Source organism: Aspergillus sydowii (genome assembly GCF_001890705.1).
Source record: "Aspergillus sydowii CBS 593.65 unplaced genomic scaffold ASPSYscaffold_4, whole genome shotgun sequence".
Taxonomy (NCBI): Eukaryota; Fungi; Ascomycota; class Eurotiomycetes; order Eurotiales; family Aspergillaceae; genus Aspergillus; species Aspergillus sydowii.
In genome coordinates, this window is record NW_024467862.1 from 1,069,368 (window position 1) to 1,094,627 (window position 25,260).

The 25,260-nt window shown below is 51.4% G+C and overlaps 9 protein-coding genes across 9 annotated transcripts; 4 read left to right on the forward strand and 5 right to left on the reverse strand.

Moving 5' to 3' along the window:
• Window positions 1-19: 19 nt before the first annotated feature.
• On the reverse strand, window positions 20-2,041 carry ASPSYDRAFT_1174888 (DUF2841 domain-containing protein; the record flags this gene model as incomplete). The annotated part of the gene is made up of 6 exons (XM_040840295.1): window positions 20-950; window positions 1,003-1,188; window positions 1,239-1,582; window positions 1,636-1,729; window positions 1,779-1,983; window positions 2,039-2,041. The coding sequence occupies 6 exons, from the start codon at window positions 2,039-2,041 to the stop codon at window positions 346-348; spliced, it is 1,437 nt and encodes a 478-aa protein (XP_040703498.1). The 3' UTR covers window positions 20-345.
• A 3,020-nt stretch (window positions 2,042-5,061) lies between these two features.
• ASPSYDRAFT_30540 (uncharacterized protein) lies at window positions 5,062-6,153 on the forward strand (the record flags this gene model as incomplete). Its single annotated transcript, XM_040844791.1, has 2 exons — window positions 5,062-5,266; window positions 5,480-6,153. The coding sequence occupies 2 exons, from the start codon at window positions 5,062-5,064 to the stop codon at window positions 6,151-6,153; spliced, it is 879 nt and encodes a 292-aa protein (XP_040703499.1).
• A 1,177-nt stretch (window positions 6,154-7,330) lies between these two features.
• ASPSYDRAFT_88600 (putative nuclear serine protease HtrA2/Nma111) lies at window positions 7,331-10,590 on the forward strand (the record flags this gene model as incomplete). Its single annotated transcript, XM_040852031.1, has 4 exons — window positions 7,331-7,738; window positions 7,803-10,103; window positions 10,171-10,368; window positions 10,420-10,590. 4 exons carry the CDS (start codon window positions 7,331-7,333, stop codon window positions 10,588-10,590), a joined length of 3,078 nt encoding a protein of 1,025 aa, XP_040703500.1.
• Window positions 10,591-11,353: 763 nt separating this feature from the next.
• Window positions 11,354-12,706, forward strand: ASPSYDRAFT_890928 (uncharacterized protein). The gene is made up of 2 exons (XM_040852107.1): window positions 11,354-11,859; window positions 11,929-12,706. Exons 1-2 carry the CDS (start codon window positions 11,571-11,573, stop codon window positions 12,492-12,494), a joined length of 855 nt encoding a protein of 284 aa, XP_040703501.1. The 5' UTR covers window positions 11,354-11,570; the 3' UTR covers window positions 12,495-12,706.
• ASPSYDRAFT_149375 (NAD(P)-dependent alcohol dehydrogenase) lies at window positions 12,620-14,081 on the reverse strand (the record flags this gene model as incomplete). The annotated part of the gene is made up of 6 exons (XM_040841901.1): window positions 12,620-12,700; window positions 12,770-12,841; window positions 12,893-12,943; window positions 12,992-13,291; window positions 13,348-13,805; window positions 13,871-14,081. The coding sequence occupies 6 exons, from the start codon at window positions 14,079-14,081 to the stop codon at window positions 12,620-12,622; spliced, it is 1,173 nt and encodes a 390-aa protein (XP_040703502.1).
• An 809-nt stretch (window positions 14,082-14,890) lies between these two features.
• Window positions 14,891-17,207, forward strand: ASPSYDRAFT_890785 (uncharacterized protein). The gene is made up of 8 exons (XM_040852104.1): window positions 14,891-15,211; window positions 15,266-15,572; window positions 15,635-15,807; window positions 15,891-16,189; window positions 16,246-16,286; window positions 16,359-16,739; window positions 16,797-16,992; window positions 17,053-17,207. Exons 1-8 carry the CDS (start codon window positions 15,158-15,160, stop codon window positions 17,072-17,074), a joined length of 1,473 nt encoding a protein of 490 aa, XP_040703503.1. The 5' UTR covers window positions 14,891-15,157; the 3' UTR covers window positions 17,075-17,207.
• Window positions 17,208-17,340: 133 nt separating this feature from the next.
• ASPSYDRAFT_30545 (uncharacterized protein) lies at window positions 17,341-19,660 on the reverse strand (the record flags this gene model as incomplete). Its single annotated transcript, XM_040844792.1, has 4 exons — window positions 17,341-19,055; window positions 19,104-19,354; window positions 19,414-19,544; window positions 19,613-19,660. The coding sequence occupies 4 exons, from the start codon at window positions 19,658-19,660 to the stop codon at window positions 17,341-17,343; spliced, it is 2,145 nt and encodes a 714-aa protein (XP_040703504.1).
• Window positions 19,661-20,090: 430 nt separating this feature from the next.
• Window positions 20,091-22,361, reverse strand: ASPSYDRAFT_131567 (uncharacterized protein; the record flags this gene model as incomplete). Its single annotated transcript, XM_040840581.1, has 3 exons — window positions 21,078-22,361; window positions 20,588-21,021; window positions 20,091-20,531 (listed from the first exon to the last, which is right to left on the reverse strand). The coding sequence occupies exons 1-3, from the start codon at window positions 22,141-22,143 to the stop codon at window positions 20,091-20,093; spliced, it is 1,941 nt and encodes a 646-aa protein (XP_040703505.1). The 5' UTR covers window positions 22,144-22,361.
• Window positions 22,362-23,385: 1,024 nt separating this feature from the next.
• ASPSYDRAFT_149985 (uncharacterized protein) lies at window positions 23,386-25,211 on the reverse strand (the record flags this gene model as incomplete). The annotated part of the gene is made up of 2 exons (XM_040841964.1): window positions 23,386-24,174; window positions 24,249-25,211. The coding sequence occupies 2 exons, from the start codon at window positions 25,209-25,211 to the stop codon at window positions 23,386-23,388; spliced, it is 1,752 nt and encodes a 583-aa protein (XP_040703506.1).
• Window positions 25,212-25,260: the final 49 nt, after the last annotated feature.

The following is a 25,260-nucleotide window of genomic DNA, read 5'->3' on the forward strand; positions in this document are numbered from 1 at the left end:
ATAGCATATGATTTCATTCTTTCTATTTGCGTATTTTCGGCAAGATAAAATGTTCCAAGTCCACAAATTTCGAATCGCGACTGTGGTGAGGTGTATCATTAGAAATTAGCGATTATAATGATTATCTTGATCTATAGGGTTAAACACAACTTTTCCTCCACAATTATAGAATATGCTCCCATACAACTCCCCCCAGAACCCGAAACGCTATACGCAGAAACGACATAAAAGACAAACAAACAAAAAGAATATATGAAGACTCCCGGAAATGCTCGAATTCACGCTCGAAACCAAGATTTGCATAAGAAAAGGCAGTATAGGTATTGTACATGCGAAAGAGAGATTTCAGTAGTCAAAGTAGTAAGGAGAACAGCCGCTCAAGTTAGGCCCTGGAGTGCGCACAAGGGGCATGACCGTGGCGTGAGTTTGCGGCGGGTTTTGGTGCTCACTGCTCTGGTTGGGAATATGAGAGGCCATATGTGGGTGAAGGTTCGCGTACGGCTCCATGGGAAATGATTGCATGGCGAAGGCTGGTATGGGTTCGGGATGCGGAAAGATCGATGTAGCGAAGTCAAGGCCGTAATGGGCTGCGGCGGAGTCTGATTGGGAATGCTTCATGGCGGGATTTATTGGAGGCAGTGACGTTGAGACTGGTATTGAGGCATGGCACGCGTCCCATGTAGTTGGGGCCCCTGAAATGGCGCTCGGGGGAAAGGATACCGGGGTGACAGCGTTTGAAGTTGCATCAACTTGCTGTCGATTGAATGAGGTGCTGCTAGCGGAAATGTTTGAGGTCGGGAACACAGAGGTGTGAGACTCCAGGTCGGGTACATTATCGCGAGACGTGTTGTCGGATTCGAGAGTAGACCCAGCAGGCGAATAAAGCGATGCTTGAGAATCTGCCATATCAGGAAGATGTACGCGAGAGACGCTTACAACCGCTTGCCCATCTTTCAAAAGATCAGTCGACGCTTCCGCAATAGGACCGTAGGGCAGACATACCGGAGTTACCATTGAGATATCGTTCCTCTTCTCCACGGACCCGATAGATTTCGTCTAGCACTTGGAGACGCTCAGTGGGTGCGATCTGGCGACGGATGGACTGGTCTGCTTCTTTGAGATTCTCGACACAGATCGAGTGACTCTCACGCAGTTCACACAAAATGTGCACAAGGAGGCGAATTCTCTCTGGCAAAATCAGTACCACGTTTGGACAGGACATCACTGGAATAACATACCTGGCTTCCGGAGGTGATCTGGCTCGCGATGGATAACGCCAGCTGGCCACCAGCCCGGTTTTGTCTCTTCAGGGTCAAATTGGTTGGGGACACCGGCGATGTTCTTGCGGCCGTTGTACGGGTAGTTAACTTGCTTTCGTGGCTCCACAATCTTGATATAGGCCTTTGCTAAAATGCGACAGTTGGTCTGCTGTAGACTATCAAACGCCTTTTCATAGTACTTTCGGAGAAGACTTTGGTTTCTAATCGGAAGAAGTGTTTGCGGGTAACATGTTATGCTCATCGGTAGCACGTACTCGTGCGATGCCCGCTTTCGTTTCTGGTTGTTGTCAATAAGTTGGGAACTAAGCTTCGTTAGAGGCCTCTTCGGACAGACTCGACGGAGTTGACAACTTACATAGAGGATCTGCGACTAAAGTTAGGAGTTCCCGGCGAATCTGGGGACGACGCGCTTCTCCCACTCTGGGATTCATAGTTGGCTTCGGAAGAATCTGTTACAATCAGCTACCATCCAAAGAGATTTGATACCGAAATGCTTACTGGAAAGCTTCATCCCATCTTCAGACACAGCAACTGCCTTCAAGAATGAGTGAGTTACCTCGGGTGACAGTATGCTGTGGCAGTCATTCGCAACTGATGAAGAGGCCTCAAAGCGCAGTTTGCCGCTTTCATCGATGTAGAGCATTGCGAAATGGTGGGACCCTAAGTTATCCAAGGGCCCATCCATCGAGGCTGCGGTGCCGGACTAAACATTGAGTTAGATTATGTTGTTATTTTACGGTGTAATTGTGAGGGCATACCATAGAGGGTATCTAGATGGTCCTGGACAAATAGACAGTGACACACTGCGCAGAGTAGATTTCCTCAATTCCGCAGTTGTTGGCGATAATATGCCTGCGAGCTCCTGGAGGGGTTATGAATGGGGGACAGGGAGAGAGGATATGGGAGCCTCCGTCTTAAGAGGCCGCAGAAACCAACCTTCAGGGTAGGATATAAAAAGCAAAAACAAATGTTGGATCCTATGGTCCACTATTGGTGCTTTGTATCCGCACGTTATCGGATATTCAAGCATGCATCCCAGCACTGATTGACAGCTGTATGCAGCCCATGCAGGTGGATTATTTTTACGTTGGTCCTTTCCAAAATGGTTCGTACAAATTGCTATTACCGATGATGAGAACTACAACTGGAGGATATTCTCACTACGACATGAAAACTTCGGTGGGGGAGGCGGTTTTTTTCAATAGCGTGGCTTCGGGGCAGGCGACATTGACCAGGATCATGGAACTTCGATGCGTCCTATGCTCCAGTCTAACGCACCTCTGTATCCTTATTCTTGTATCTGCAGTGATGATCTACCGGAGTTGACATCTGTGGAGAGCTGGCTTTATTTCGGCCTGTTATAGTTCGTTAATCTTGTCAACTTACTAACCTCCACAGTGGGTTGGTTTCAAGCGCATGTTATCTCGGCTGCGGTTTGAAATATGGGATGGCATGTTTCCCATAGGACACCCACATGTATTAATGGGAACCTTATACTTGCACGCTCTAAGCGACCTCGAGCAAGACGGACTCGTTCCTGTACCTTGGTCGGCGCCGAAGAGCATACGAGTCTAGTCTCAAGAGACCATTTGTGACAAATAAACCGCGATTACCGCCGGAATTGAACCATTTTAGAGGACGATTTTCTCTCAATGGTCCTCTGAGCAAATAATTTGTAGATTAAAGTTTCCCATACCTGATGTGTCGGGCTCGAGGCGTCGACTTGTGCTTCGTATGTGGGTCATGCCATTGATCCATGTTTGTTTTGCCCCGATCCGAAAGTACTACATAGCTCATGAGCATGAGAGGAATCGAGAATGACAACGGAATCTTCAGCCGACCCTCCCCAGAATATTCGCGAACTCTGGGTTAGGGTCCAGACCGTCTCCTTTGGGCTTCCGGCATCCAGCTAGTGGTTCGGAAGAAGAAGCGACATATCCGCGAGGCCGGCCATCCACATGGTTGAGGGTAGAGAAAATAATTGTGAAGACAGAGTACGGTGGCTCTCAGTCAAGAAAGCTCGGTATGTTGGAAGAGGCGTCCATTCGTCCACCGATAAACGGTGCAAAGCTTGATCCTTACAGTAAGGACGAAAGGCCCCATGAGCAGCGACTTTCGTTAGCCTGCTTACTGTTCGTTATTTCGTCCCACTTGACCGGCTGATAACTGGAACTGAAAGGAAGTTCATTTGAGAAACGGAGGCCCCGGTGACCTTGTGTGGGTTTGTTGCGCCTCTCGCCAGCCAAAAGAAACGCATTCGCGTACCGCAAAGGGACAACCCAGCGGCACATTCATTGTTTCAGCGTTCATGGCAGGGCCTGATCTGTCGATATTGGATGTATGAGAATTTATATAGGCCCACTGGGGCAACATCTGACTGGTCATGCTAATCAGTGCGTGACAGGATCAGCGATTCAACAGAACGACGCCACTTCCCCGCGAAAAGCAAAGCAAAACAAAAAACAAAAGAATCAGAAGCTCCAGTGACAGATATGCCTTATCAATCGAATCAGAAGCCGTATGTTCTCGATTCTCGGGGTGAAAGCTACCCAATTCCGAGGGACAAGAACTGCATCCCGGGGGAAAAGCGAACAGGGCTGTGTAATTTGCAGCCTATTACCAAGGAGTCATGGGTAAACTCTTGAGACAGGAAACGTCCCGGTAAATGATTGGCACGCGATTGATCGGAGGTATAGCTTGCTCCCCGGCGCCACGGCCATGGATGCGGCTTCTCGAATTGTATACCTGTCATACTAAGTGGACCAGCCGGATCAATGCCGGTTGGGCAAAAGTACTCGCCCGCCTCCGTGGAACCATTTCCCTTGAACAGGGCTCCGTTTGGAGTAAATTGTTCGGAATTGGGTGGACGGAGTACCTCGTACTGTGGCGTGGCGGGCTGAACCAAGTGCAGCGATGTCTACCGATATGGGAATTGTGTTGAGCGTCGTCTGAAAGCCGTGAGAGTGGAGAATACCCAATGAATGCGGAATTGGAGATCTACCTATGATTTGTATATGGCTGCAGGGAGCGAAGAGGCCGGAGAAGATATCCCGAGGCTGGAAGAAGAGTCGAACTTCCAGTTGAGGTTGAGGACGAGATCCATATAAGTCGCCGGCGAGACCGTCTGTTGATGAACGTATGATACGTAAACTAATCGTTTTGTTTGCGTAATATTACCATTTTTCTGAGGGTTTACGTATAAAGGTCAAATATCCTACTGGTAATGACACCCAAAAATACAAGACGAGCACCTGATCTTGGCTCCCCGTCAGCATCTCTTCTTAGTTCTTCCTCTTCTCGACTTCATCCTCATTGCTCAGGGAGTCGGGCTAGCTTGTACATTATTATCAATAACATGCCGCGAATCTCGTCTTGATCATCCAATCTCCCATCCTCCACTGCTCAAGAAAATCCATTGCATTAGCCTCTCCGCCCAAACGGCCGAAGACTGATCGACCAGCAAATCTCTTTTGCCCCGATCTCCTTGTATCAACCCGATTCATTCTTTTCGACACCACCGCTCCTTGTAGCAGCCAATCACCTTTTTTGCTTCGTTGGGGCTCGACTTTGTTTTTCCTGCAATCTTAACTTGAAACCATCCAGCGAAACGGTTTTGCTGTCCTTGCGATTGCTTGGCCGCCTGCGCGTGGACGTTGAGTTGGATTTGGCTCATCGCAAGGGAAACTGGGAACTCCTAAATTAACCTCCCTGTCATTTACCATTAAAAGCGCTATTATTATTATTGTATTGCGTCTCCAAGTCCCCTGAACGCGAAACGGCAATGGACCCCAACGCTTCCGGCTTTCCAATGCAGCACAATCCGGGTTACCCTGTCCCTGCGCAGGGCAACCCGCAGCAGTTTCCATACTATCCGAACCAGGTCCCCTCCTTTCAGTCAAATGCTCCGTCTCAACCCTCGTTCGGTGCTGTACCACTGCAACCTAGTGGAGCTATGATGCCGCCAAATTTTCCTCAGCAATCTCCAGGTACGCTTGCTTTGTTATTACTTGCTTGCTTTCTTCACTTTTTCTCGTTCCTCGTGCGCGGGTAGCCTTCCCTGTCAGGGCGCTGGTCGGCGAGTCGAAAGCGCGTGCTGTCTTTTTCTATCGAATAAGCTCCAGCTCCAGCTTTCGTGCCAACGTCATATTCGAAGTTAACTATAGGCAACTTACTGACTTGTTGGTCTTTCGACTTTCTAGGACCTCAGGCGAATTTCTCTGCCCCATTCACCCAGCCCCCCGTGACCGCCGCTTTCTCCCAGCCAACGTCCTCGTCTGCGAACATTCCGGCGACGCAAGCACAGTCCTTCGCCCAAAATATGTCTTCAGGTATAGCGAAGAGTATGGCTCCTGCTCAACAACCGATCCCTGCTCAACAAGGCCCGTCTCAGAGCACTGCCCCGGCAGTTCAATCACCGGCAGTGACCGCGCGTGACAAAGAACGCGTTTCTGTTCTTTTGGAAATCAACTCTATGCTGCTGCAGGAGGCGATAAACCTTCAAACATCAGGCAAGGCGGGCGGCCCACCCGCCCAGCAGGCCTCGCAGGATTCGAACCCGTCGCCGACATCAGAATCGACTTCTGACAAGAACGTCCAACGGAGTCCCGAATATGTTAATTGTATGCGGCGCTTGCAGGTCAACCTCGCATACCTAGCTACGGTAGCAGATAAAGGCAAAAAATCTGGGGGTGTTGTTCCTCCCGCACCTGCTATTATGACACCACCTCCCAACTTACCAGCTATCAATGATCTCTACACCAAACTCAACGAGTTGTTTCCGCGAGGCGCGCAAGGGGCGCCGAATGCTAATCAAGGGGCCCAAGGAAATGGAGGACCTCCGGGCTTGTCGCCCACTACTGAGAACACCGTGTGAGCACGCTGAGTGGGTAGCGTTGCTACGCGCTTATGGATCATAACTGGAAGGATCTAAAAAAAGGCACAGTCGAAGATTCGAGTCCCTAAACCACCTTGGAAAATCGGTGGTCATTCCACTCTGAAGTCTCTTCGGCCATACCCTGCTAGAACCTCGCATCTTGGCGAGAGAGTCGAAACGCAATGCTGAAGCTTGTTTTGCGGACGACTTGTCCTCCCTCCTACGGATTTGACGTTATACTCTGGTCTGGCTTGGATACCGTGCGTCGAAGCGTCGCGTCAATGATTGTCGGGGTATAGACGAAATATTTGACCGTCCGGGTAAATTGGCACCTGATGGGACACAGGAAGGCTCTTGAATACTGGGTACTGTTTTTATTCTTACCTAGAGTAGCCTAGATTTGTACATGTAGCTTGGTATAACTACTGTGATTAGTACAGCACCCGTCAGCTGTTGATGCTTGGGGACCGTGCGCCGAAACAGCAGGCTTGAATGTTACACTGAATCTCCAACCACAGAGCGGCTAGGAATATAAATATAGAGAATTTTGGAGACCATGCTTGTCCCTAACCCTGAATCTCGGTCATCCGACTGACGGGCATTGCACGCGGAGGGAGGGGGATGGCCCAATCAGTGAGGCTTGTGCGGCGCCTGTCCGGCTCTCCGCCCAGATTCATGCCCATCACCTCACGGATCGCTGACTTTTTTCTTGTCAGCCTCGTCCTCGACCACCCCATTACCCTCCTTTAGCCTTTTCCCGTCGCTCCTCGCTCTTTGTCCTCTCTCTGGAGCCTTGTGAATGTCTTGTTGGCTTCTGGCCAACAGAAGGTGTCCAAGTGTTGCTCTCAACTCCACTGCCATTGCCGCTGCTTCGCCTTTAGTTTCGGCAACATCGTTGCCCACCTGGTCCTCTTCTCTCCTTCCTCGCTTTCGACCCGGTATAAATATCCACTGGCCTCTTCCCGGTAAACCCCCATCATTTTCCACCTTAGTGTTCAGCCGCAGCCTCTTCGCGCGTTGGCGACCAACTCCGTCCTTGCTCCGCCGGACATCAGCCGCCGCTGTAACCCACGATTCTTGTGTTACCAATCAGACTTCTAGCGCGTCGACCCTCTCACGACTCCCATCCAAAACCGATCTTAAATCCAGTGCGACCGCTTACTCTACAACCACGAACATGAATGGAGACGGCGTCGTGAAGCGCAAGCGAAATTCCATCTCCGCAACGGCGGAGCGGCCAGTGAAGCACCTGAAGCCCGAAAACTCGACGCTCACGCCAGGAGATTCCACCCCGGCCAATGGAACTGTCTATGATGTTCAAGATGAGGAGGATCTGGGGCCTTTGATGGCCGTTGGGCCTACGCAGGCAGATTCGCCAGAGTGGCAGGCTACGATTGAGGAGGTAGTGAAGAGTGTCGTCTCTATCCATTTCTGCCAGACTTGCTCGTTCGACACGGAGTTGTCAATGAGCAGTCAAGCTACAGGATTTGTGGTCGATGCTGAGCGCGGATATATCCTTACCAACCGGCATGTGGTCTGTCCAGGTCCGTTCTGGGGTTATGTTATCTTTGATAATCACGAAGAGGTAAGTTGGTTGTCCCGGTAATGGGGCACGAAAAAAGAGAACATGATTTTGACGGTATAACTAGTGCGATGTCTCTCCGGTATATCGAGACCCTGTCCACGATTTCGGATTACTGAAATTCGACCCTAAAGCGATTCGACACATGAAACTCAGAGAACTCAAGCTCCAGCCGGATGGAGCTCGTGTGGGTTCAGAGATCCGGGTGGTTGGTAACGACGCAGGGGAGAAACTGAGCATTCTATCAGGTGTCATCAGTCGACTTGATCGAAACGCCCCTGAATATGGCGAAGGCTATAGTGACTTCAACACCAATTACATCCAGGCTGCCGCTGCGGCTAGTGGTGGTAGCTCCGGGAGTCCTGTGGTCAACCTTGCTGGAAACGCCATCGCACTGCAGGCTGGCGGTCGTGCAGATGGCGCTGCAACCGATTATTTCCTGCCGCTGGACAGACCGCAACGTGCTCTGGAATGCATTCGTCGAGGAGAGCCTGTCACCAGAGGAACTATCCAGACCCAGTGGATCCTCAAACCTTTTGATGAGTGTCGGCGCCTGGGATTAACTCCCGAATGGGAAACGAAGGTGCGCAAGGCAGCTCCCAACGAAACGAGTATGTTGGTTGCGGAGATTATTCTTCCCGAAGGTCCTGCAGATGGAAAGATTCTGGAGGGCGATGTACTCCTGCAGGTGAATGGAGAACTCCTCACCCGTTTTGTTCGATTGGACGACATTCTAGATTCCAGTGTTGGGAAGTCGGTGCGATTGCTGGTGCAGAGAGGCGGTCAAGACATGGAGGTTGAATGCGACGTTGGCGACCTTCATGCCATCACGCCCGATCGGTTTGTAACGGTTGCTGGCGGAACGTTCCACGACCTATCCTATCAGCAGGCTCGACTCTATGCCATTGCCACAAAGGGTGTTTACGTGTGTGAAGCAGCGGGCTCCTTCAAACTCGAGAATACCCTTTCAGGATGGCTGATTGATTCTGTGGACAAACGAAAAACGAGGAATCTGGATGAATTTGTGGAAGTAATGAAATCAATTCCGGATCGCTCTCGAGTTGTCATTTCATATCGCCACATTCGCGACTTGCACACACGGGGCACGAGCATTGTTTATATTGACCGACATTGGCACCCAAAGATGCGGCTGGCCGTCCGAAATGATGACAGCGGTCTTTGGGATTTCTCTGACCTCGCGGAACCCGTCAAGGCCGTGACACCGGTTCCAAGGAAGGCTGATTTCATCCAACTGGACGGCGTGAGCCAACCAGCTGCCGCCGAGATCGTACGCAGCTTTGTACGCGTCTCTTGCACGATGCCCTTGAAGCTGGATGGGTTTCCTCAAGCAAAGAAGACTGGGTTTGGTCTTGTTGTGGATGCTGATAAGGGTTTGGTTGTGGTTTCGCGTGCCATTGTGCCCTACAACCTGTGTGACATCAACGTGACAGTTGCAGATTCGATAATTGTTGCGGCCAAGGTTGTCTTCCTCCACCCACTGCAAAACTATTGTGTCATTCAATATGACCCTTCCCTGGTGCAAGCCCCAGTCCAAAGCGCGAAGCTGAGCACGGAATACATCAAACAGGGCCAAGATACAATTTTTGTCGGCTTCAACCAGAATTTCCGTATCGTGGTTGCCAAGACCGCCGTTACTGATATCACGACAGTTTCGATCCCGGCTAATGCTTCTGCGCCGCGGTACCGTGCTATAAATCTGGATGCAGTGACTGTCGATACGGGGCTGAGTGGGCAGTGTTCGAACGGTGTCTTGGTCGGCGAAGATGGTGTTGTCCAGGCCTTGTGGTTGAACTATCTCGGTGAACGTACACCTAACTCCCACAAGGACGTCGAATACCACTTGGGATTCGCGACACCCGCATTGCTGCCTGTTGTGAGCAAGATCCAGCAAGGAGTCTTGCCGAAACTGCGGATCCTAAACATGGAAAGCTATGTGGTGCAGATGAGCCAGGCGCGCATCATGGGAGTCTCAGAGGAGTGGATTGAAAGGGTTGCCAAGGCGAACCCCTCCCGACATCAACTGTTTATGGTGCGGAAGGTCGACTGCCCGCCGCCGGATTTCAACTCGTCGGCAGACAGCTTCCAGGAGGGCGATGTTATTCTCACTCTGGATGGACAGTTGATCACGCGCGTGTCTGAACTAGACATTATGTACGAGAAGGAAGTGCTTGAGGCGCTTATTGTGCGTAACGGGGAAGAAATGCGGATCCAGGTGCCTACCGTGTCGACGGAGGATCTGGAGACCGATCGAGCGGTTGTCTTCTGCGGTGCGGTGCTGCAGAAGCCACACCACGCCGTACGCCAGCAGATTTCCAAGCTGCATAGCGAGATCTATGTCAGCGCACGGGTGCGTCTGCCGAACTTTGTCTCTTTTTTTTTTTTTTGCTGTCTGTATATGCTAATAATGGTCGCAGAGTCGTGGATCTCCTGCCTACCAATATGGCCTTTCGCCCACCAACTTCGTCACAGCAGTGAACGGGGTGCCGACACCAGATCTTGATCGTTTCGTCGAGGAAGTGAAGAAGATTCCAGACAACACATACTTCCGGATCCGCGCAGTGACATTCGATAACGTACCCTGGGTAGTTACCATGAAGAAGAACGACCATTACGTATGTTCCTCATAACTTCTGCTTGCTACAGCGAACTAACTGGCGGAATAGTTCCCCATGTCCGAATACATCAAGGACGACACCCAGGAGCTAGGATGGAAGTCAATCTCACACGACAGGAAAGACAAGGACGGCGTTGACGCGGATGTGGCGAACCTGAACCCTGACGCCATGGACGAGGGATTTGACGGCGGGAGCGATATAGAGCCGGAAACTGTATAATATAGATACAACACTCCATCTGGTTCATAGACCGTGTACATTCGGCATGGTAAATACATACATAATGACAGTGTGACTACTCTGAGTTCTGCTCCAGGTTGTAGTTCCAGACGATCATGACAGCGCTGAGGACGTGGCCTTGAATTGACTGGAGGGGACTAGCTGAGTGTTTCACTGGCGGAAGCACTTGACAGATTCCAGCCCTTTCTTATTCTTGATTCGCTTCCAGAATGTTGGAACGATATCTTGACCCAATGATGTTGATCAGTTAGGGTTGGGACTTGGGAGTCTGGGACGTGGAGGCCCATGCATTCTCAGTAGATAACTGCCAGCGAAATAACTAATCTCAGATCAACATTGAATGAATTATGAAACCAATGCTCTACGCGCCGCCAAGCCTAGAGTTGCTTTTTGTTCCCAAAATAACGTGCATGCGCTTAACCAACGGCGCGATGTTGTGGGGTTTTGGTCGGCGCTTAGAGCGACGTCCGTTCAAGACAGGACGGACCTTGAGCAGACGCCCGGGGCAGATGTACGGATATTGACGGCCATCACCGTTCTCTTTCACAGGTAAAGAAGAGATTTTAATTCCCTGTTAAACTGTAGTTAAATACCTGGCTCCCTAATTACCCTTGTGCTATTGTTAGGAGTTGGCGCCTAGCAGAAATAACCTTGCACGGAGAACAGACTAAAATGTGCCCAGCTGCAGGGGACCAGATAGACCCTGTTTCAGGTCCGCAGTGGACCTGTCATAGTTATAGAAGCAAAAAACGCTGCTGCGAGCCTCTTTCCAAGCACGAATCAGCTTGAATTACTAGAATTGCAGCGCAGGGTTTCCAGGGCAGAGCGGCTACACCGTACATGCCTACATTAATTACATAGTAGTACATAGTGGTGCATCCCCGTCCAGGCGCGCTGTGTTTTCTCTCTTTTTTTTTTTCCCTTCTTGACTTCACCTTAACATACCAATCCACAGCACCATGAGTGGGACAATGGTTCAAACAACGACGACGACGGAAGATTCCTTCAAAGAGGCCGTGCAGAATCGACATACCCAGCCTGGTCTGGAAGCTGTATTCCTGCAGGGTCCTGGGTTCGGATACCCTGTGCAAGGTGGATATGGACACGGTCATGGGCATTCTCAACCGCTTGTGCAGCAGGGAATCGGGAAGAAGAAGTTGTTCTGGCTGTGGGTTGCACTGGGGGTGCTTGTTGCGGCGGTCATTGGGCTTTCGGTTGGATTGGGGGTTGGTTTGGCGAAGATGAATGGTTTGTTTGTCTTTTTCCTTTTCAATACTGTTGAGATACAAGATACGAGATTGCTGATTGATTGAAAAGGGTCAGGATCAGAGTCAGAGGCAGCATCATCCCAACCCTCACCTACAGACACAGACAACGACACCTCACCGAATGACGCAACATCACCTGCAACACCATCTACATCTTCATCATCTTCATCTTCATCTTCATCATCCTCACCAACAACAACCCCAACAGCAACATACGCCTCTCCCTTCGACACAGACTCCGGCCCAGACGCCACAATAACGCTATCGGGAGTCCACGAAACACCCAACCCCTCTCCAACCTCCATCTGCCCCACAGCCAACAACACGGTCGTAGTCCAGCTCCCGGGCCCAAAGCGGTACCGCATATTCTGCGACTCGGATTTCGGGAGTAGTGGGGGCAAGAAGAAGGACCTTGCGTCGGTCGTGCTCGGCTCGTTTGACGCGTGTCTGGAGCTGTGCAATACGATGAATTACTTCCAGGAGCGCGAGGATGTGGGCTGTACGTATAATGTGGAGGGTACGGGGGAGCAGACGCCTGGGACTTGTTGGTGTCTTGGGGGCTCGTTGGATGTTGTGACGAATGTGGGGAATGAGGTTGCGGTGCCGATTGATTAGTTTTTGTTTTTATTTTTATTTTTATTATTTGGTCTGGCTTATTTGTCGTTTGTATTATAGCGATTGGCGTCAGGTCTTCTGCGTAATGACATCCATATCTGATTGTATATATGTACATCGTTTGATTATACGTTATTCCAATTCAGCACGGCCTTGACTACGGATCCGTCGTCTAGTCCGGCGAGCGCTTGTTTGAACTCGTGTGCCTGTTCGTGTCAGTGTCAGTGTCAGTGTCAGTTTGTCAGTTCATGTATGTCCTTCTAGTGCCAACGCACCTCAAAGTATGTGATTAGTTTCTCAATCGGAAAGCGGCCTTCTCGGTACCACTGAACCAAGGTCGCAATTGCCTAGACGAATTGTCAGTTGGAGACCCGATATCCTACTAGGACGAGACGTACCTCTTCAGGAACACAGTCCCCCTCGAGACACCCGATCACGGTTCGGCCAGTCTGCACCATTAGCCCAAGTCCATTCGTAGTCGAGATAGCTAGACATACATTTATATGCTCTATCGCGTTTAAACTCAACTCGTACTGCATGGGCGGAACGCCAATCAGGACGAGTTTCCCCCTCTGCCGGAGAGCCCTGAGCCCATCCTCAATAATGACCGGCGCGCCCGTTGTGTCGATAACGCAGTCCACGCCGTTCGGAAACATGTCGCGGATCGCCTTGTGCATATTGGATCCCACCGGCGAGACATCAATGGTATGTGTGGCGCCGAGTTGTTTCGCAAGCTGTAGCCGGCTGGGGATTCGGTCGACGCCGATAATCGCCTTGCATTTGCGGATGTTTGCAGTCTGTATACACAGAATTAGCCTCCGAATGAATGATATATAGATTTGTGAATACGTACCATCAGAGCAGCCAACCCTACACTCCCCAGCCCGGAAACAACAAGCATGCTGTTCTCGCCCACCTGGGCAGTATTGTCAATCGCGCCCATCCCCGTCTGGAACCCACAGCCCAGCGGCGCAAAAAGCTTCATCTCCTCTTCATTCCGCACCAGGTCCTTTGCATTCACGACGCTCGCCTTATCGACGATACTATACCGCGAGAAACTCGACTGCCCGAAGAAGCGCGAGTAGATCTCCTGCTCCTCCTTCCTGTCCTTCCCGTCCTCCCCCGCAGCCGGCGCAGAATTCACATGGCCCTTCCGCCCGACGTAGTTCTCCATCGCAAACGAGTGACAGTACGACGGGTGCTTCTCGGCGCATTGGTCGCACGCACCGCAGGAGTAAAAAGAAAGAAGGACAGGGTCGCCGCTTTGCACGGTTGTTACATTTTTGCCGACCTTGCGCGCGTATCCGGAGCCTGATTGATTTGTATTCCAACATTAGCACTGGATTACGATCCGGTGGTCGGCAGAGTTTTTATACCCTCATGCCCCATAACCTTGGGATAGTGAATGCCAAACTGCCCGCTGGGAACAGCAGAGAGCACGATATCGGTGTGGCAGACGCCCGAGGCGACCATCTCCACCAGCACCTCGTCGTCGCCGGGCTCTTCGCACACGGCGACATCCTCTAGGGCCCAGCTGAGCGCGGTGAACCGGGGCTCGCGGGCGACGATAGCTTTGGTCACTGCCATGGGGGGGCGGGGAGGGTGATTCAACATGAGGAGAAAAGGAAAGAGAATCAACGATGAATGGGAGCGAGAATAACTTCCACCAAAGTTCCAGGAGGGAGAACTAGATTGGGGTCCAGACGCTATTTGCGGGGCGACAAAGTTACGGTACAACCGTGGCAGTGGTGAGTGGGCTCTTTGTTCCCCGCTTGGGTGGAGCGATTGTCGATGATTCCAAATTCCTGTCGAGCGTCTGCTGTTATGACAGTTGTATGACAGTTGCATGACAGGCTGGGCTGGTCCAGGCGGATGTCTCCGACCCCGTTCCTCTGTTCCTCTCCTTGGATCTCAGTAAGTGGACAGGGGGCATATGCTTCCCCTGATTTCGGCAATCTGATCGTCAATCGACGGGCCCAGCGACCGCATCGTCGGGTGTTCGTGCACGGACGCATCATCCCCATCGAATCCAGTGCAATTGTCGTGTCAAACTTGGTCTATACTTGCTTTATGTGAAACGTCGGCTGGGGTGGCATCGCCCTTGGCAATGTGGGAGTGAGTGCGGAGTCAGACGATAGGTATGCTGTCTACCCAGCGTAGATGGTCTGGACTCTAGCCCAATTAACAGGCTGAGTATCTAGAGTCCCGGAGATAATGAATCAGCTCAATTAACTCCAAATCAGGAATCCATGACTGCCACCTACCGGTAATTAAAGGAGAGCCTTCAGGGACCAGGAGTCCCGGAGATAATGCGGTCGACTCAGTTAACTCCAATCCGGGGAATATGACGGACTCCTGCTCTAGCCCAGTAACGGGATGAGTCTTCGGAGTCCGTCCTGGTGCTGGAGATAATGCGGTCGACTCTGTCAACTCCAAGCCTGGGGATATAAAGGACTCGATGTTTCTACTTTCTCGGAATGAGATCGGAACGACCAATGCGGAAACTCGGAATTATTCCACCCCAGCATTGATACTACACCGCAGTAACAGCTGCAGTGTTACGAATATTTGCACTTATAAACACCTCATCTTCCTCGCAAGCAACTCTGCTCGCCTTTTGCGTCTTTTCTCTAATTTGAACGCTGTCCCGTTCACCCGCCAACATGTCGTCCCCAGCCCTAGCTTCCGTTCCCACCCAGCTCTTTATCAACAACCAGGTACCCACCTTTAACTTAACTTGCGTTACTTTCGTGGAGAACTAATAGATACAGTACGTCGACAGCAACTCATCCGACCGCCTCGCTGTCACAAACCCCTACGACGGCTCCCCGATCCCCCACGCCGCCCACGCCGCAAGCAGAGAAGACATCGACGCCGCCGTCGCAGCAGCAACAACCGCCTACAAGACATCCTGGGCCCAGTTCTCCCCTGCGCAAAAGCAAGCATGCATGCTAAAGTTCGCGGACCTTGTCGAGCGCGATGCAAATCGTCTAGCCACCCTCGAGTCCCTGCCAACCGGAAAGCCGGTCTCTCCAACCATGCATTTTGATATTGCCCATATGGCCGAGGTTTACAGATGTAAAATTCCCCCAACCTCCTAAAAGCCGGAAACCCTGAATAGCTGATGCTGATATGTATAGACTACGCCGGCTGGACCGACAAAATCAGCGGCGAGACATTCCCCGAGCATAACGGGGTATACAAGATCGTGCGCCACGAACCGCTAGGCGTCTGCGCCGGCATCGCCTCCTGGAACGCAACATTCATGTACATCGGATGGAAAATCGCGCCTGCTATCGCTGCGGGGAACGCCGTACGTACCTCCCCCCTCCCCTCCCCTCCTATAACAGTATAACAGTAGGTATCAGCATTGAGCAAATGCTAAAGTTCATGCAGTTCATCTTCAAACCCTCGGAGAAATCCCCCTTCGGCGCCCTGGCACTAGGCGCACTCTACGCCGAGGCCGGATTCCCGGCTGGTCTGGTGCAGATCCTCAATGGGGCGGCGAGTACAGGTGCGCTGCTGGCGTCGCACCCTAAGATTGCGAAGATCAGCTTTACTGGCTCGGTGGGGGGTGGCAAGGCGGTGCAGGATCTTGCGACGAAGAGTAATTTGAAGAAGGTGACGCTGGAGCTTGGTGGGAAGAGTCCTGCTATTGTGTTTGATGATGTCGAGGTCGAGAAGGCTTTGGGGGGGTTTGTCTCTCTTCTTTCTGGAATTTCATGCCTATAATTGACGTTATCTTTACTAGGGTATGCGGATTCTTGTTTAACTCGGGCCAGGTCTGTGTTGGTTAGTCCCTCGCTCACCCAAGCCAAACCCCGACTATACTTTGAGATGAATTATAGATGATAACAACCCCAGCAACAAGCCGCGTCCTCGTCCAAAACACCATCGCCGAAAAGTTCCTCGCGGGGATAAAAGCCGCCTTCGCCGACGCCGAAGCCACTCTAGGCTCGAACCCACTCGACCCAAAGACCATGTACGGCCCCATCGTCGACAAGCAGCAGTTCGACAAGATCATGTCCTACATCGAGATCGGCAAGAAAACCGCAACGCTGCTGACCGGCGGCAGTCAGAAGGGCGATAAGGGGTACTTCATTAAGCCGACTATCTTTGTGAACCCGGACCCCGAGAGTCCCGTTGTGAAAGAGGAGATCTTTGGGCCTGTTATGGTGATTCAGACGTTTGGGAGTGAGGAGGAGGCGTTGAGGCTGGCGAATGGCTCGGTTTATGGGCTTGCGGGTTGGTTTCTCTCTTCTTGCTTTTTTCTTTTATTTCTTTATTCTAACAAGCGTCTAGCTTCGGTCTACACGTCCAACCTTGACCGGGCGTTGAGGGTCTCTAGCCAGCTTGAGTGCGGTGGTGTTGCTGTGAACTCGCCTTTCCTGCCGCAGGTGGAAACGCCTTTTGGAGGGATCAAGGCGAGTGGCCAGGGGAGGGAATTGGGTAAATATGGCTTGCTGGAATATACTGAGCCGAAGAGCATCCACATCAAGTATGACTTTCCCCCCTTTTTATGTCTGATTTGGTGGTGCGATGCTAATTAGGAGTGTAGGCTTGATGTGCCGAAGTTGTGAGGACAAGGCATGAGATACAATCTCAGTGTGTATACATTTAGCAACTGCAGATGTGGATATTCTGAAGGTATTATATCAGGCCAGCAAACATTAACCATGATGATGGTTAATAACGTGTTCACCCGCGAGTCAATTCATCTCTTCGAAACCTCAGTTATGAACTTATACTCCATATATACACATCTCAATCCTGTTACTAGTTCAGAATACTAGCCTACCTGAATTTTTAAACCCTGCTATCTCAAGTGACCATGAGTTATCTAAACTCACGTAAAGTCATCCGTCCGTCTATTCATTTCAGGCAAGTCAGACACGCCGACAACCATATCCTGCCAATTCCAAAACGGCGGAACAAACCACTGCGAGTTGAAAAGGTCACCGTGAGGATCAGTAAGCAGCCCAGCAGGATCGGTATTGAAAAGACTGCTATTATTATAAGCAGCGTAGTTGGAAAATTGCTGCTGCTGCTGCTGCTGCCCCGCGATGTCAATATTGCCAGGTATATCGACAGCAACACTGTCATCTGCACCAGCTGGCGCGACGCGTACCTCGCGAATAGCCCGTCTAGCAGAAATTTCTAAATCCGAACACACGCTCAAGATAAAGTCGACATACGTACCGGGTTCCTCATGCGAAACGGCTGTAAGGAACTCGACGGCTTCGTGGGCCATGGCTAAATCGTCATCCGCAAGTTCGTGCGTAGGATGGATCCGGATCTCGGACGATAGGGCCACGGATGCGGTTGCGAAGAAGTAGAGCACGTTCCATTTGTGGCTTGATCCGAGCAGGCGCAAGTGTGGGAGGAAGCGCAGCGCAGACCGTGCAGAGGCAAGTGAGCGGGCGCAAAGGGCAGTTATATCCTTGTCCACCTCTGTTAGGTTTTCCTGGGATCTGGGATTATGCGGGACGGATGAGGAGATAAGAGGGAGTTGGCGGAGGCTCGCGTAGCAGCAATGATACGCAAGATATAAGCGCAAGACATGTAGATGGGCGTAATCGGTCTCGGGAGGAAATGTACGTTGATGTTGCAATACATCAGGGAATGAGTGTTTCCATTGCAAAAGGGCCTTTTCACACGCCTCTGCAGACTCAAGTGCTGTCTCCTTGGGCTGTCGGGTGACGACCACTGTCTGAAGATGCCGGTAGACCCGCCGCTGGATGATCGCAAATTGCGTGAGGAGGCGGAAAAAATTAATGGAGGTTCCATCGATCGAGATGATGCCTCTGCCGTCGTGTGGTGATTCAGAGGGCAGGGGTGTACTGTAGTCTTCCATATCCTGGACCGGTGGGCGGCCGACACGTATGGAGATATCAGCATCCAAGATAAATGCGAGCCAGAAAGTTCTGCGTCGCTCTTCAATCTCAGATTGGCTGAAGTCAGCCGTGGTGTTTTTATGCAGCCCAATCGAATGAGCCAGGCGCATTGCTGATGCCGCAAGCATGAACAGGGCCTGGGCATTTGGTGTGCCTTGAAAGTACAAAGCTAATCCCAGTAATCCTTGGACGGCGGGAAGATCTGCATTGCGAAGAAACAGGTCGACCAACACGTTTAAAGCGTTTTTGGTATGGCCTAATGACATCCTCCAGTAGTCGCTACTTTCGTGTGTCGACGACTGTGCCCTCCCCCTGTAAGCGAAAGCAAGGACAACGTTGATCAAGACCCACGATGAGGGGCTCTCGTCCGGGTTCCATGAGAATTGCCTCTCTACCAACTGCGTGAGTGAAGTATCATCAACCAGCGGGATGGCCTGGTTAAAGGATGTACGGAACTCGGCCACTAGAGCCAGTGTAGTCTCTTTTGACGGAAGAGGCTGAGTGACACGTTTCTCAAAGCTGTCTTGGAGAATTGGGGGAACCCAGTTTGTTAAAGGCCACTGAGCGGCATTTCGTCTGGCTACATTTCCCCAGGCTAGCCTGGATCGTCCAGTCTTTGACTGATTAGCTTCACGAGAGCAATGGATACCAAATCCAGAGGACGCCCCTGAGTCATGTCAACAAGCCAACTCGGATGTCATGGTGAAGAACTTACCAAAGAAGCGCATCTTGCCATCGTGTGCTCGAAGGAAATACGACGGCTGGTCAGAGTTTTGTGGACTACCGGGGGAGGATCTCCCATCAAGAGCCTGATGAGGAGAGAATATGTTTTCTTCTGATTCAGAACGATCAAGCGCGGATGGCGATTCTCGATTGTTCGGTCGAGGCAGGCTTTCACCGCGACGCAGCTGCTGTAGTTGCTCGTCCATTTGTTTGATGCGCTCTTCTAGCTCCTCAACATATGCACTGGAGAATAGCAGCTTAATTCTCCGTTCCTTGAAACATGGCAAACGGATTCAACGCACCGAGTGAAGCGACTAGTGGGCTGACTCCCAGCATCTTCAAAGCCGCAAGGAAGCTTGAAAATCATGCATGACGAGCAAATCGGCCGTTTCCCGTCGCACTTGACTTTCTTTCGTCGGCAGGTGTTGCATGCCTACACTGTTATCAAACATGTCCATCGTCATCATCATCATCATCATCATCATTTAGCTACCTACTCACCTTGGCTGGGCGCCGCTTTGCGACCCTAGAAGACTGTGGCTCATCCATCCGTTAAAAAATAAGAATGACACGCTGGATAAGTATGAAGAGAATATATTAAGACGATGGATGGAATCTGACCAGATTCAAGTTCATCCGATAGTTAACTTATGGCCGAAGCAGCATTACGTGATCAACGCCGCCCTGACCATCACAGCTACAACGACAGACGTTAAAGAAGTGTTACTATTTAAAGCAAAAGTGTCTTCGGCAGCAGGAAATCAACGCTAGATACTTGAAGATTCTTGTGAGTTTAGACTGCACGCAGCTGACGACAAAGAATCTATGGATGCAACATAAAAATACAGTTCGGAAACCAAATCGAGCCGCCCCAGACCACATCCCCTATCAGCAAGGTAGGCTCTTTCAAACTATGCTCACGAACAGCGGAGTACTTGCCGGACTCTAGTCAAGACTAGGAAGCTAACAGGGCCAGTAGTTAAGAGATTTGAGGCTGGTTGGATCCCCCATGTATGCGGATCTCCTGGGCTCCTGTAATGTGCTTGATGTCCGAGATGAGATCACGGGTTGCAGTGAAGTATCCAATATTCTCAGTGCCGTTCCCTCCGAATATAATCCCTAGAACAGAGCCGGTTTTATCAAAAACAAGAGATCCGGAGTCGCCTTGGGCAACGACATGGGTGCCTTGTCTGATCAGCTCTTTATCATCCGCCAGCATAACATGCTCGAAGGTTGGGACATATTCCTCGTTTCCATCAACAGTCCTGGTAGCAATTCGGCAGCTCTTCAAGTTTCCGTACGTTCCATTTGTGGTGCCCGTTGCGCGTCCTACTTTGAATAGCTGCTGCCCGAGCTTGGGAAGATCAGGCTTGAAATCGTTAAGCAGCATGGTCCTTTTGTTCTGGCGGTTTGGTTCGATCTAAGTGACGCCGGGTTAAAAACAATAAAACCAGTTTGGTGTAGAGCTGGACTCACCGTTACCCTGTTGTTACCCACCGATCGTGTAGGGCTGATCCGGACAAGAGCCCAATCCCTGAGGGAGAGCACATTGGGATCGTCCGTGGATGACACCTCTCGGAAGCCGGAAGCAGCGAATACTGTCCCTAGCCTGGAACTCGCTTCATTTTTATTCAAGAACTTTTTGATATTGTGGCGGTCCTTCTCATACCCAGCAATCTCGTTCACAGCCATCTGCCATTTTGACTTCAAGAAGGGCATGACAAAACCATCCTCTGCCCTGATCCTCTCCACTTCTTGGTAATTGTCATCTGACTTGGACTCCTTGATATGGTCAGCGAGCCGGTCGAGCGTGGACTTTACATCCCGGTAGCTCGGCGAGTCAACTGGCAGGAGGCGCTTTTTGTGGTTGTCGCCGACGCGAACGCCCTGCTGCTTCCAGTGCTGAACCGCTTGAGTTGACGTTAGATTTTTGCCCTCATTGAAACATTGCCCGAGACTAACGTACCTTTAAGGTCTTCTGGAGAGTCAGAACTCTCTTCAGGAAAGCAACAATGCGCACATGTGATGGCGAATGCTACCCAGTTCCCATTCTCCGGGTTTCTGACTTCCACCCATCCTCCCAACGTTCCGTGTTCATACTCCCTGTCCGATGGGCTAAGGCTCGTACCGATATTGGGATCATCGCGGCAGTCCGCGGCCGGGATACCCTCACGGCTCCTTATCTGGTTGGCCCTTGCCAATCGGTTATCTTTGCGGATCGTGACGGCCACGTTGAACAGGCCTCTGTTGTCCAAGATCGTCACGATCGTGTCCCTGACAGGCTTCCAGTTCCGCTTAACTGCGCGATCCACGCCCAAAAGGATAGTTGGCGGACATTTAGAGCGGTCATTGTCATTGCCAATCCGGAAGCACCCGATTGTGAAGACGCCCCTGCAATCAATTTGGTGAAATATTTGCAGGGCTACCTGTTTCCAGATGGGGAAGATGCGGTCGCTCGGGACACAGGCATAGATTCCTGGAGACTGTTCAAATTTCGCATCCATTATCTCCACTGACGCATTGGTGATACCCTCTCCCCGAAGGTAGTGGTAGAGCTTGCGGCTAACAACAGTCCAGCTTGTTTGGGATGGGACATTGCGTTTCGCAACCACGCGCAGAGTGAGAACTGGATGCTGGTTTGGCTCGTACATGGAGCGTCTTCCACAGAACTCCATGTGGTCGGGCCTGACATTGTCATTTCGACATATGTCGTTGAGCTTGGTCATCAACTGGAATGAACCGGGTCCCAGAAAGCGATCGTAGTTCTCCAGGCTCGTTGGGATATTTCGGATCGTCTCACAAGGTGATTCACAGAGGGTCGGTCCACCGGCTCTGAGGTCGCTCTCGACGAACCCTTCTGCGTCAGGGGTCGGTGTCGTGTCGGTCGACGAACCTTCCGACCTCCGTGCCCGAGCGGGTGGCGGGTTCTTGTGGAAGAGAGTCCTTGGCCGTGACTGGAATGCTGTCGAAGCATGGCAGATTTCGGTTGTTGAAAAAGGACAAAACAGGGGGTTTGGCATGAGGGCGGTCATGATGGTGCTGTGAAGTGTAGGATAGGGTAAATGGAGCTGATGTCTGTTGGGGGGGGCGGTTGTGCAAGGGTGATGATGACTTCTTAGTCTGTACGCTATCGAAAGATATCAAAGAAGATGTAGATGGAAATGGAGGGAGTAGGGAAGACTGGAGAGTTATATACCTGAAGGTCATGCCGACACGGCGAATAAATGAGTCAAGTTAGGCTCAGAGTTTGATGCTTTTCTCTACTGAAGCAGTGAATCCAAATTGTTCACCGCGAAGCTTCAATCGGCGACGAATCTTCATTCCATGGCCCGGTCAATGGCAGCTGGCTACTATTCCATTGGTAGATGAAACCTCTATTAACCACCCTCACGAGTGCAGAACTGGGATTGGGGCTGTTCCGGTCAGATTGAACTTCCTTCCATCTATTCACTCGAGACCAAACAATGGCTATGAATGACCTATTGGCGGAATCGACTTCTATTATCTATTGTCAAAGCTAGTGGTATTGTCCTATTCTTCACTGAAATTGTCAAAGGTACAGTGCAGCAAGAATAGATAGCATTTGTTCCTATCCTCTTCATCTAGCAAGTGGTGCCACCTGGTTGTCCGCATGTAAATGCAACAACCATGGTTCGAGGTGTCTACGATGACAGGCCATTGTCGAAAATCAGGTCAGGAACCACCAGGAACGACCAGGATATTTGGTTGGAGCAGCTAACTAACTTTTCGAAACTGGTTCGCGCGTAACAAATAAACTTCAGGGGTGCGCACGCCGGTGTACCTGACCGGAAGTCATAAGACCAGGTCCCCCGAAGTGTTAGTGGAAGTTCAGGCCAATATCTTAACTGCGTTGGTGAATGACCGAAACTGAGAAGGCGATGGTGAATGTTGACGGGACGGGGGACGTTGCCCTAAGTGTCAACAGTCAAGTGAAGTTCAAGAGCATTCCAACCAATCACAAGTTGTAAACGGACAGAATTCATAGCTCTGTGAACTTCTATTGGTTTGTTAGGTTTCATGTGGGGCTGCCAGAGCCTGGAATCAATATGGGAGGGAAGCAAACCTTCTCCGTACAGTGAGGGCTCTGCTGATGTTAACTGACATATCGGATGATACCCAATTATGTTCTGTTTTCTTTCCCTCGCCTATTAGGATGCCCCGTGTTTCCACGTACTTTGTGCGGTTTGCCAACAGGTACTCTCGAGCAACGCCATGACTAGGTTGATATTTCTGGTTATATAACATTTTCTTCTTTATTGATACAGCCAGGTCGTCTCACGCGGATGATGACAGTGCGGTACCGGCGGCGTGATCCATCTGGGCGTCGCTTCATCCTCGCTAAGCTGCGCAACAGGCTTCAAAAGCGTCTGGCGGCCCCAAGTCCCCTGTTCAAACGTGGTCATAAGCTTAGAGTCTTCATCCAAATAACCAGGGAGCCCCCTTTTCCACCCATCAACAACACCGATCAGCACCTCTGAGACGAACTGATCCGGCGTAATCGGCGGGAACCCAAACCGCTGCGTCGTCTCCTCTACAACCTCCGGCGGATACAGTCCGACCTCCTCCAACGAGATCGTATCAGCAGCAACCAGCGAGCTCTTGACATGGTACGAACCACCCTTGACTGCGCGCTCTCGCACAGCTAACATGGCTCCAAGAGCGCCAACAAGGCCAGTAATCATATCAGATACGGGGAGAGGCGGAAGCACGCTTTTCCCTTCCTCTAGGCCCTGCGAGCGGCCCATGACATAGGAGCTGCCTGATGCGGCGTCGCCGATCTGTTGCCACCCGGGGCGCTCGACAAAGGGTCCATCTGGACCGTAGCAGTTTTCGGAAACATAGATGATTCCTTTGTTGCGTTTGCCTGCGAGTTCAAGCAGATTGTGCAGGCCCAGGCCCCTTCTGTCTAGTGCGCCTGTGCGGAATCCTTGGATGAAGATGTCGACGTCTGCAAGTAGCGAGTTTAGTTGAGCCATGTCTTCGGGCTTGGTGATGTCCAAGTCGATTGTCCGTTTTCCGGCATTGAGGACAAGTTGCAGGACCTATTCCGTCAGTCACTGGCCCATACCTAGGATGGAAGTACAGCGGTTTTTCCACGTATGATACGGCAACTCACATTGAGATCAGCCAGCCTGCTACAGTTAACCCTAATCACATCGGCTCCATACGAAGCAAGAGTAACTCCAATCTGCGGCCCAGCAATAATCCGCACCATCTCCAACACCTTGATCCCAGCAAGTGGCCGCCTATCTTGCCCCTTTGGCGCGAGCATCGGCACCGCCGGCGTATCCTTCGCATACGTCTCCTCCGTGACGTTAACAAGCGGATGTCTTGCCAATCTCTTTCCCATCTCCGTCTCCCTCCACCCCTGCGGCGTGTAGCAAATACTCCCACAGAGGCCGTGCCGGGTATTATGCATCTCCAGCTCATCGGGGCTCCACTGCTTCACATGCTCCTGGATATAGTCGTAGTACTGCTGCGGCTTGCTAAACTCCACACTAGAATCGATTCCCATAGAGTTCAGTGTCTTCGTCGCATCCAGAGACCCGTGCAGCTGGTACCACACCTTTGGGTCTTTGGTCTGGTATATCGCCGTCGTGCGGCCGGAAATCCCCTTCCCGAACCCATGGTCGAAGTCCTGCTCTGGCGGGAACAAGGAGTGTAACTTGCCTGTGCGCGCGAGACCGGAGACGTCTACGCCCTCGATGTACGTCGTGAAAACAGAGCCGAGCCATAGGCCAGCGTGGTCGGTGTCGATGCTCACTGTACGGTTTTCTTTGCCTTTCCCGTCGCGTAGCTCGAGCAGTTCGTTCGCGACGAGTCCTGCCATTCCATGCAGCGCGGAGGCTACAACGGGACTCTTGATCGGGCCTGGGATCATGGGCGTGGGCTTGCCTGAGAAGTTCACAGTCTCCCAGGCGGCTTTGTCCTTTGTGAATCCTGGTGTTCGGGATGCGAGCAGTTCGAAGACACGCCTTGCGTCATCTTGGACAGAGAGGACGGTCTTGTCGATGAATGTCCCGGGTCCGTAGACGGCGTCGCCCGGTGCTGTTTCGTGGGTGGGAATCGTAATGGTCATGGTGATGGTGTTGGGTAAGGTTAAGATACGAGAAGGATTGCTGAAAGAC

Bases quoted from the DNA above. Each gene is read 5' to 3' on its own strand.
- ASPSYDRAFT_890785 (XM_040852104.1), top strand. From the start codon at position 15,158: ATGTCGTCCCCAGCCCTAGCTTCCGTTCCCACCCAGCTCTTTATCAAC. The intron at 15,573-15,634 runs GTAAAATTCCCC...TGATATGTATAG, and splicing joins TATGGCCGAGGTTTACAGAT to ACTACGCCGGCTGGACCGAC. The intron at 16,740-16,796 runs GTTGGTTTCTCT...ACAAGCGTCTAG, and splicing joins CTCGGTTTATGGGCTTGCGG to CTTCGGTCTACACGTCCAAC.
- ASPSYDRAFT_890928 (XM_040852107.1), top strand. From the start codon at position 11,571: ATGAGTGGGACAATGGTTCAAACAACGACGACGACGGAAGATTCCTTC. The intron at 11,860-11,928 runs GTTTGTTTGTCT...TTGATTGAAAAG, and splicing joins TGGTTTGGCGAAGATGAATG to GGTCAGGATCAGAGTCAGAG.